This window comes from Antrostomus carolinensis, unplaced genomic scaffold (genome assembly GCF_000700745.2).
Source record: "Antrostomus carolinensis isolate BGI_N321 unplaced genomic scaffold, ASM70074v2 scaffold52299, whole genome shotgun sequence".
Lineage (NCBI taxonomy): Eukaryota > Metazoa > Chordata > Aves > Caprimulgiformes > Caprimulgidae > Antrostomus > Antrostomus carolinensis.
Window position 1 is genome coordinate 1 of NW_010341600.1, and position 11,033 is coordinate 11,033.

General features: G+C 53.6%; 1 protein-coding gene across 1 annotated transcript; it reads right to left on the reverse strand.

The window, feature by feature from the left end:
* Positions 1 to 124: 124 nt before the first annotated feature.
* FBXO10 (F-box protein 10) lies at positions 125 to 11,029 on the reverse strand (the record flags this gene model as incomplete). Its single annotated transcript, XM_010176513.1, is given in 6 exon segments — positions 125 to 277; positions 858 to 928; positions 4,750 to 4,886; positions 6,383 to 6,532; positions 8,899 to 9,750; positions 10,940 to 11,029. Coding segments are annotated over 6 exon segments (1,453 nt in total), but the record flags the coding sequence as incomplete, so codon positions are not given.
* Positions 11,030 to 11,033: the final 4 nt, after the last annotated feature.

The window sequence follows — 11,033 nt, forward strand, 5'->3', positions numbered from 1 at the left end:
CCACCAGCCCCGTCCCCGGCACCCACCACAGCTTCAGAGTGCACCAGAGGTAAAGGGCAGCCCAAGACCACAGGGGGAAGGGGAAAAGGCAAGAACAGTTCTCCACCCAAGCTTGCTTCCTTACCATAGATAGTATTTCCTTCAATAAGGCCCTTCCCACACTCGCCCACCACCACACCACCTGAGTAGCCGCAGGAAATGAGGTTGTTCCTGAGGATGGGGTCGCCCCCATGGCGGATGTCCACTCCACCCCACTGGTTCTCGCAGATTACATTCCCTAGGGCCAGGCAGGGAGGATGAGGTGACCACGCGAGCCTCCTGCCCACAGAAGAGCAAGGAGACCTGGCAAGAAGAGACCTGGCCCCACCGAAAAGCTCCCATCGCCTGCAGCAGAGCCCAAGCCTCGGGAGCTTTCCCATTCCCTCATTCCCCTGGCAATGCTCTCCTGCACGGGACACTGGTCATTAGCAGATCCAGTAACCACCACCTCCCTGAGGTGTAGGGCAGAGTGGAAAACCACACAGAGGTGCTATGACAGTAGGAAAATGTCATTGACAGTTTTAGCTTACAAACTGGATGGCACAGGAGGGAACAAATGCAGTCCGTGTGGCAGATTGCTCTGGAGCACAGTTCCATGCCCCAGCTGGGCCAGAGATGAACAATAATTTGGAGGACACGCTGCAGAAAGACATGCTCCCTCTGTCAAGGGCAGAAATGCCAACTAGAAAATGCAAACCAGGGGATTATCGCAGCAAAAGTCAGCAAAGAACAATAACAAAATAAATTTTGCAATCAAACAGACAGAGCTTAAAGAAAGAGACAAACTGGGCACAACAACATCATTTTCATTCCCATACCTGTGATTTGGCCTCTCCCATTCTCATTCACTGCTATTCCAGCAGCCAGTCCCTGGAAAATATGGTTCCCACTGAGGAAGGAGAAGAAAATAAAGTTACCAGCAGCAATGTTGCCTGCTCACGGTTTGCACCGATGCCAGCACAGCAGGTCTCTGCACAGGCACCAGTCTCCCTGGCTGGCTGTCCACCACAGCCTGTTGCCCATGCCTGGCAGTGAGAGCTGGGCATGGGGCAGCCGCACAGCAAAGTGCAGCGAGAGGGAAGCACAGTGGGGAAGGTACATGCAGAGCAGAGCAGAGCCATGGACAGACAAACCACTTCCAAGAAGGTGAAAGCACAAAGGAGGCATGGAGAAACACACATCAGTAAGAGCAGGAAGTGCTTATGAACGTCCAAAGGGTCACTGTGTCAGACAAGTTGTCTGTCCAGCCAGGGTGCCATCTCCAGGAGTGGCCAGACACAGCACCAGCCTCGGGGAATGTAGGGACCGGGAGAACCAAGTGCTGCCCCCTGCACCCCAGCCTCTCCACCTCGCTGCCTGCCCGCACCCAGTTACACCCACCCTTGAGATGGACTTTCCTTCTCCTCAGGAGTACGCTCGTTCCTCTGCAAACCACCCTGCATGCTCAGATCTCCCAGCACCAGGCAGCACACCCTGCAGGGAGGCAGGCCACCTGCCCCTGGGGCCCCCCTGTCCCCATGGGCAGCATGGAACAAGGGGCTCTGAGCCGCAGACCCCCATGGAAAAGTGCAGGAGAGAAACCACATAGCAGCTGGAGCTTAGCTAGGTGGATGATGCAGAGGAGTCTACGAGGGCTTTAGCCTGTTTCCCCTGTCCTCCCCATCTCAGGGAGGAGACAAGAGGCTTTATGTGCCACAGAGGAGCCCTGATGCCAGTGGGCAGATGGTGATTGTGGCTGATGGTGGGAAACATGGAACACGTTGGCAGGAGCAGAGTGCCGTGCTGGGAACGATGGCCTGGAGAGCACATGGGGGCCCCATGGTGCCTGAGTAGAGCTGTCCCCTGTGCTCCCACCTACCTACTGCCTGTCAGGAGGAACAAAGCCCAGCACGCCAAGCCCACCACCAGCTCCTCCTCCATATCATGACCCCAAATCTCTGGCTGTCTGCTGAGGTTCAGAGCAGGAAAACAATCAGGTTGATCACAAAGGGAAAACACGGAGCTGAGGATCACTCCCTGGAGACAGCTCCACTCCCCCTGGGCTGCAAAGGGAGCAGAGGAACTTCTACAACAGCAAGCCAGGGTGGGAAAACAGCACTTGTGACATGCCATCACCAGCAATGCAAGATCACCAGTGCTGGCTGGGAGTGGAGGGGTGGGTGCAGTGCTTCACGCCACCGTCCTACTCCCAGGGACAAGTGCAGGCAAAGCAGAGACCACCCCAAACTTGCTGGGCAGCTAGTGCTCCTGCATCATGCTCCTGGGGTATTGCCTCAGGGATGGCTTCACAGCTTCTCTCCCTCCTTACCCTGCAGACGTTGGTGGATTTTTAAGTACAGGTGCCTTGTGCACTCTTCCTGCCTGGTGAGCTGCCCAAGGCCCATGGCTGGGCAGTGCCCTCCAGCGCTGCTCTTCCCAGCTCAGGGGAGCAGACAGCAGCCCTGCACCACCAGGCACCATCACACTCAGCACCTCCCAGCCTCAGCACAGCAGAGTACACCACCTTACCCAAAAAGCTTTTTAGCTGCTTCAGAGGGCACCTCTGACTGGAAGATGTCAGTTCTGGAGTCCCCAACATCAGAAGGATGTGGACTTACTGGAGCCAGTGTAGAGGAGGTCACGAGGATGATGCGAGGGCTGGAGCAGCTCTGCTGTGAGGACAGGCTGAGAGAGTTGGGGCTGTTCAGCCTGGAGAAGAGAAGGATCTGGGGAGACCTTCTAGTGGCCTCCCAGTACCTGAAGGGGCTCCAGGAAGGCTGGGGAGGGACTTTGGCCAAGGACAGGGAGTGACAGAACAAGGGGTGATAGCCTTAAGCTGAAAGAGGGGAGATGGAGATGAGATGTGAGGAAGAAATTCTTTGGTGTGAGGGTGGTGAGACAGTGTCCCAGGTTGGCCAGAGAAGCTGTGGCTGCTCCTCCCTGGAAGTGCTGAAGGCCAGGTTGGATGATGCTTTGAGCAACCTGGTCTAGTGGAAGGTGTCCCTGCTGATGGCAGGGGGGTTGGGACTGGATGACCTTTAAGGTCCCCTCCAATCTATACATCCTATGATTCTATGTACACATTCAAGGGCCTATATCATGCTTAAAGGTGGTACTTGGCACCCATGTCACCGGCACACTCCTCAGAGGACACACACCTAGTTTTTGTAGAGAGCACCTTGCAACAGCCCACTGGATCCTGCCCTCCAGCCAGACAGCTGCAGGCAGCAACATGGGATGGAGCCAAGCTTGCAGCTGCCAAGGATGGGTAAACATTATTCCGTTTCCACCTGTGGAAAAGGCACTCAGCAAAGGACACTACTGCTACCAGAAACCTCCCCCTTCTGCCAGCCCTGCCTGCCTGCAGCAGCACGCGCCATCCTGTCAGTGAGACCCAGCCCCCTTGAGCCCTGTGCTCAACATGGCTGCATGTGGCATCACTGGGACCAGGCCAGCACATGTAGCCTCAGCCAGCACCAGAGCCCACCTTGAGCCAGCGCAGCCAAAAGGCAGCACAGAGCAGCATGCACGAGCAGAGCAGGGGAGCTCCTCCAAAACGGGTGGCTGGTCAGCAGAAAAAAAGGTGCCTTCCCATTGAGCTTCCTCCCCACCTCCTCACGATCCTCTCCTATGTGCCAGCAAGCACAGACGGTCGTAAGTCAGTCATGAGGTGCAAGCTGGGGCTGCAAACATCCCGAGAAATTATGGAGGGAAGGATATCTAGTGAATCCCTCCGTCCCACATCGTGTTTCCTCTGCACTACTGGGCCTTGCCACTACAACACGGCTTTTCTCAGAAATCAGTTCCACTTTCACAATCCCCTGTTGAACAGCCTGGCCCTGATCGCTGTGTTTCCAGGGCTGGTACGTCTGGTGCAGACTTCTCTCCATGTCCCAACCTACACCAAGGGCCTCAGTAACCCATTCTTAAGAGTCCATACAGGCAGTCTGTCAACCTCAGCAGCTCTGCACACAGATCATGCACCTGCAAGAAGTTGCTTTGATGAGGACTCAAGGCTGAAGCACTCTTAATTATCCCCACTTCCAGCATGAATACTCATACCCTAGTGTGACAGTTTCACACCAGCTACGAGGATGATCCAGGGCAACCGTTTCCTTCCCTTTGTGCCTTACACTGCTGTATAGCACTGCAGTGAGCTGTCACATGCCTGTTCCTTATCACCCTCCAGCATGGTGAGAGGCAGGACAGGGTGGCAGTACAGATCAGATGCCCCTCACATCTGAAACTAATACCGTGGTCCTGCTGCTCTCTTATTTCTGGCTTTATTGCTACCAGTTGATACCAACAAGTAAAGCTGATGGCATCGACCTGAAGAAAGGCTGCCAGACATCAATACTGACATCTAAACTGAATGGTATTAGGCATACACAAATCAGTAGCTCCACATGTTTAAAGCAGAAAAGTGAATTGGAGTAACAGTGACTGGAGTACCAAAGGTCTTTGCTTTCCTACCAAAAGCACTGTGACACGTGTGAGTCGTTCATCTTGAACACAGCCCCTGTCCTCCTCAGATCTAGGGGGAAAAACCAGGACTGGCACGTGGCACTTGGGTGCAGCAAGTAGATAGAGGGAAGTCACAGAAAGGCACTAGTGCACTGCGGTCCTATTTCTGCTCTACAGCAAGGACAGCAAAAAAGAGAAGTGTGCACAGTGGGAGGAGTAATTCTTCACAGACAGAGAAGAGAGAGAGGTCAGTGCTAACTAACATACCTCACAGCAGGGTTTCCATTATACAGAATATAAATGCCAGCTTCTTTATTCCCATAGATCTGATTGCTACGGATGATGCCTTTTCCGTTGCCAACGATGACAATGCCTGAGCGAAGGCCACTGTGTATCTTATTGCACTGTGGTTTTAATTTTGCACATGTAGAGAGTATAAAAGCAGAAGGAAGGAAGGTCACTCATAAAAGTGAGCAAGAGGAGACAGCAACCACAGAGAAAAGCAACAGCTCCCAATCCTGCTGGGGAAAAGGGCAGAAGGGTAATTAATCCAGCTGCCAAGAAATCACTCTCAAATGGTCAAGGCACACTTAGAACCATAGAATGGTTTGGATTGGAAGGGACCTTAAAGATCATCCAGGTCCAACCCCCCTGCCAGCAGCAGGGACACCTTCCGCTTAACTTTTATCTTTCTATGAGGTTCTAGTACACAATACTAAGTTTCCCTTCCCATCAGGTATGCACCCTTTTCTCCCTCCAGCAGCTCTTGCTGCCATCTCCAAGGGCTGCCATGGACCTAACGATGCTTCATTCCCCACAACCTGTCTGACACTGGGCAGGGCTGGTGTGGCTGCAAGTCCAACACCTCCCCAGAGCCACCAAGAGAAAAAGACCCTTGGTGGCAGCCCACAGGAGCTAGAGGCAGGAGTCCAGGCAGGGGGCTTGCCCTTACAGCATGGTGCTGTTTCTCAAGCTGCTAGACAGCACTTTGCACAACCTGAATGACTGCTGTCCACAGCACACAGCTGCTTCTCTCCACAACAGGGGCCAGCATCCCTGAGTACAGGAGTACACCAAGACCCTCTGAGCAAGACAGCAGTCCCAGCCAGGCATCTCACAGAGTGGCAGGGTAGGAATCACCAAACAGCAGCTCAGAGCTGCAACCAAGGCGAGAAATAGCCCATGGCTCTGTGGCTTGAGCTGCCATCTCCTCCTCCACAAGGCCACAGCTCTGCCTGCCCCATCTCCTGTGCAGAGGCCCCGTGGAGAGCTTGATGCAGCCACAGGGTCACTCGGGTGGTCGTCTGTATCTATCTCTCGCTCCTCCCGCACGGTGAGGCCTCAGTTCCTTCAAGGATGATGATAAACAGTTTTCAGTAAAAAGGGATAAGGTCACCCACTGCACAGCTGTAGACACTACTGTTTCAGAGGAACAGCCATGCCACTGGAGAGCATGCTGCTGCTCCCCTCCTGCCTTAGGCTGAGCAGAGACCTGAGACCCTCCACCATCTCCCAGGATAGACAACATGATTCCCAGTGTGGGAGAAACAATTTACAGTACAGTGATGCTTTACTACCTTGCTTACACGAGTTAACTCATGACACAGGGGTATTTATTTGATAGGGGAACATCCTCCTACCCTCCCCTCTACGCACAGTAATTTTAAGACATATATCAAATAGAGCAGGAGACTATCCATGTAACACCAAGCAGCACTTTGCTGTGCCTTGCCCTTGGGGTTTTGTTATCAACAAAAACCTAAGAAACAGGCTGAAGGGCAAAGCTAACAGAAAGGCCAGTGTTTTCTATACTGGGAGATGGCTCCCTGCTAGCCCTCGGAGAGAAAGGCATGTGAGACAGAGTGTGCTGCCCTCCAGCATGGCTTGGAGGGGTACATACCAGAACAAGGGGGTTGGCTCCCTTACGAATGTCCACTCCAGCCTCACAGTTCAAATGGATGTTGTTTTCTGCAATCAGGCCTCCTGCTGACAGGCGCAGGAATATCCCCGATGCTTTGCAGTGGTGGATGTCATTCCTCAGCATGATAACCTGCAGGGAAGAGGAGAAGTGCCTATAGTTGTAGTGAGAAGGACGAGGAAAAGGACATGAGCAAAGGAGGTAGCTCTCCCTTTTGCAGCCTCTGTGCATCTACAGCCTCACTGCTTCTCCTGCAACCCGGGGTTTGCCAGGCACATAGGGCAGCTGAAAGGAAGATCAGTGCATGTGGACAAGGGCTGTGGTTAAGCCTGTTGGACTCTACTCACTGGCATGGGTCTGCCTGGGGACGAGGACCCGCAGTGCCTGGTGCTGCACGGAGAGAGCAAAGATGTCTGCTTGTCCTAACACGTCCCTCCACCTGACAAAGCCCATGTTCAGGTGTGCCCAGGGGCTTCCCTCACTGCATCGCACTTGCTCACTGTCAGCAACAGCGAACGACTGCTCCCCATCCCATCACCACACCACTGGTGGTACCACAGACCTGCCCCCTCCCCGCTCAGGTACTCCTCGGCATCTTCTCTGAGCACAGCTGGGAACAGGCTGCCTGCGGACTGCTGCGCAGAGCCGCTCGGAGGTGACATGTCGAGTGCTCAGAGCCTCCCACCAGGCTCTGATGAAGGTGACTGGGCCAGTGCACTACAGCACACACGCTCAGCATGCAGCCTGGCCATAGCCTTGTGCCTTCAGAGCAGAGATCCCACCATTTGGGGGCAGAAATGGCCCAGCCAGCAAACTGAAATCACTGACACCACTCATAACAACCTCGTTTCCTCTGAGCAAATAAGTAGTTAAATATTTATGCAACAGTAGCCATCTTTAATATTTTCCAGCCAAATAAAATCATGTCTTAAATCCATGTCTTATGAGTGCTAAGAAATTATCTACAAATTGCCTTTGCGTATCCCACTTCAATGAGCAACACAGATCAGAAGGTAATTAAATTATACTTCTTTTTATTTGCTCATTCCAGAAAGGTGCTTCATTCAATCTCTGGACTAAACGTGGAACTCAGCAGGGCTTGACAGCTGCCTGTCTTCATCAGTCACACTTGGCTGCCCGGGGAGGGAGCTACAGGAGGTGAGAAACGCAGGCACTCGCTGGGTCCAACACACCAGACCCTGGTCCAGGTTTGCCCTGCACTGGAGGGTTCTGGCTGTGCAGGGACACCGAGCCCTTGCCTGCTCCACCATGCTCCTGCCTCATATTGCACCTTGCCCTCGTCTCACAGCCAAGCACTTCACTGTCTCCCACTGCCTGATGCTCTGACACCTCCCTCTCAACACAAGCCTCTGGGCTAATTCCTAGCTGAGACAATTCTCACCGAGAGCAACAGCTGGGCTGGCCTCACCTCCCTCCCATTTGCTACTAGTTAAAACCAGGCTGCTGAGCCAACTGGAAGGAAATGAAGGGGAATGAAAACAGCATACAATCCAAAGTGCCAGACCTCTATCTGTTGCTAGCCTAACTCCCATGAAAACAGCCCCCGAGCCTCTGCTCCCTCCTGCCACTCTGCATCCCCGGGGTAGCCTTCAGGAGGGCATCTCTGGTACGGGAATCTCTTGGAAAGAAAGGAGCCGTCCTCCACTGCCAGGAAGCAAAGCGCTTCCGCAGGGCACAGGCAGCAGCAGGCTGCAGTCCTTCTGTGGGGCCTGCGGATGGGGAGCTGGCACTACCACAGCAAAGCCCTTCTCCAGAACTGGGCAGAAAAACACTTGCCTTCCCCTCCCTGCACAAACCTTCTATTTACAGCCTTTTAAAGAGTTAGAACAAAAAATGAGTCCAAATGCTGGGCTGCCCCGACTGAATGGTGGGGATGGTCTTGCCCTGGGCAGATGGCTGGAAAGGAGCCTCGTGAGCCCACCACGCACTGCCAGCACTGGGGATTTTGGCAGCAATATTGCCCCCCTCGCCCTTGCCGCCCCCACTCTGCCTGAAGACAAGCACAGGCACAGAGGTGTGGCGCTCCGGGCAAGCACAGGGTTAGGTGACATTGTGCTAAGGGAAAACTTCAGCCTCTAGCACATGTTCCTGGCCAAAATCTCTCCCATCTGTGCCTGCGGCTGGCACCCACTCCTGCAGGCTCTCCTGAAGCAGCCAAGACTGGCCACAGCAAGGGGCAGGACCAGGGGTTGACACTGCCGTCCCTAACTCCCCGCGGTTGTGGTGTGGGCTGTGCCGGGAGCAGGAGCAGCACTTTTACAGGGTAAGAGTTTAATTTATAGGTGCAGTGGGCGTGACTCCACAGCCCCAACATGCACAGAGTTAATGCCTCCAATTGCAATTACAACATCACTGCATGCAGAAAGCGGGCAGCTGCAAGTGACCTGCCTTTCGTTTGGGCTGGTTAACCCAAGCTATGCATAGGAAAGGAGCAAGTGGAGCAGGAGGGAGAGGGCTCACAGCAGCCTTCTCTTCACCTTACTGTTTTGTATGCAACGCACTGCATAGGTCAGATCCCTGAAGATGTTTCCTTCCAGCTTTGCTTGCCCTCATGAATAAATGAATATTCCTCCTTTCCTCTCCCTGAAAAGGCACTCTCGGATGATGCTGCCTTGCAGAGAGTTGGCCAAAGTCTGGGCGTCCTTGTCCTGCTGCAGCTCCTGCTGCAGAGACTTGAGCTTAAGGTCCCTCTGAAGGGTACGTAGTCTGTTGCTTTCAAGCCTGCTACGCGTAACGTCGGCAAGCGTGTGACTCAGGCCATGGGCTTGGCAGGGCAGTTTGTACACAACCTGAGCATCCTCTTCATGGCTGCTGCATAAGTCACTGTCACTGGAGTGTGAGTCAAGGGTTGGGTACTCCTCCTCCTCCTTTGTTGCCCGCAGGTTCTCTCCAAATTCAGTGTCCTCCTCGGCTAGATCAAGGAGGCCTTGAGCACCTGCAGCAGAGAGGAAGCTGCTTCGTTCTTCCCCTATGACAATATTGCATGTTCTTACTGGCTCCAGCAGTGATTCTCCCCAGCTACCCCGCTCGGCCATGGAAGAGCTGGCTGGGGTAGGCTCCTGCACAGACACTGCACAGGACTTGGCCAGCACAGCCAGGGGCTTGCAGGCCCAGTTATGGTCAGAGCTTGGGCAGCCCTCCACGGTCACAGAGGCATTCTCACTGCCAGTGAACTCACAGTTCTCCAGGATGCAGAGGGCCACGCTGTGCAGGGGGATGCTGGACTGGCTGAAGGTGTAGAACTTCACCTGGCACGTCCCCGGCGCGTGGATCCGCAGCTGCCCATCTTCAAAGTTGCAATTGTTGAACTGGACATAGCCTGAGGTTGTCTGGAGAGTAAGCACAAGGTAAGATCACTGGATAAAGCAAGAAAAAGCAGACCTGGACATACCATGAACTCCTTCCACAGCAAACAAGCTCATGCTCACAAACACAGTATGTGTTCAGGTGTCATGGATGCAGCACGCTCACACAGGCACAGATGCAGTGCTGCAAGCTGAGTCAGCAAAGTATCTGGCAACAAGTGACACCTACTGACTTTTTTCCCTGCCAAGACACAGCTTTGCAGCCTCAGCAACGCCCAGCAGCCACATGCAGGAGAAGACAGGGCCAAGATGTACCAAGATCACTAAATCTTAGCAACACTCTCTACACAGAAGAGTCTGCAACCTTCAGAGACATGTATTTGCCAGCTGGCATCGTTAGTGAACTCAGGGGTTTACTGGGTGAGGCAGCAGGTACGATGACATCAAACACTGCCTGGTTGGCCTGGAGAGCCACAATTCTCCCTGGAGCTGTTAGCATACCTGGTGGAAGGACTCTGCACCCATGATGCATCATGCACAAAGCAAAACAGATAAAATCTTGTGCCATTCAGAATGCACATGCATTATGTTGTGACACTGCAGTAGAGGGGAGACACCATCAAGTCCATGTTCTCTGGCTGTGGTTTCCTGGCTTGCTGGTACTTGTAGAATTGTGAGCCATGGCCTTCCTGCTTCACTAGGCAACACACACCACAATTTATGGGTGCTGCCAAGCCACCAGGGTGATTGTGCAGAGACAAATATCTCTCTCCTGCAGAGGCAGGGCAAGTCTCTGCCTATCTACAGAAAAGGCCAACAGAAATACAACAAGGTACAGAGGCCCAGGTCAGAAAAGCTGAGTAGCATGCCTGGAATTTCACTGTGCTCCTCATTTGACCAGGAATCTCCCAAATTGTTACTTTCTCTTTCCAGGTTATCACTCAGTTGCCTAGTGCACCACATTAAAAGCAGACAGATCAATAGCTTGTGATGGGTGAGCTGGGGCAATTTTAGGTATTTCCGGAGTTTGCAGCCAATACACCGTTTGCTGTGACCTGTAACGATGCAGAGATATTCAGAGGATAAACCCCCGAGCCCCCGTGTGTTAGGAAGGTCCCACAAATCTCCAGATGCCCACAGACCAGGGAACCCCCACGGTTGTGGCACCTCAGTGGCCTCACCATCCCCACCACCCCTCTCCGCCAAGGCTCACCTTGCAGAGCAGGGGGGTGAAGCGGGACGGCATGAAGACCACATTGCAGAAGAGGGCGGTGGGGCAGTGCTGGTCGATGCTTGCCAGCAGCGCC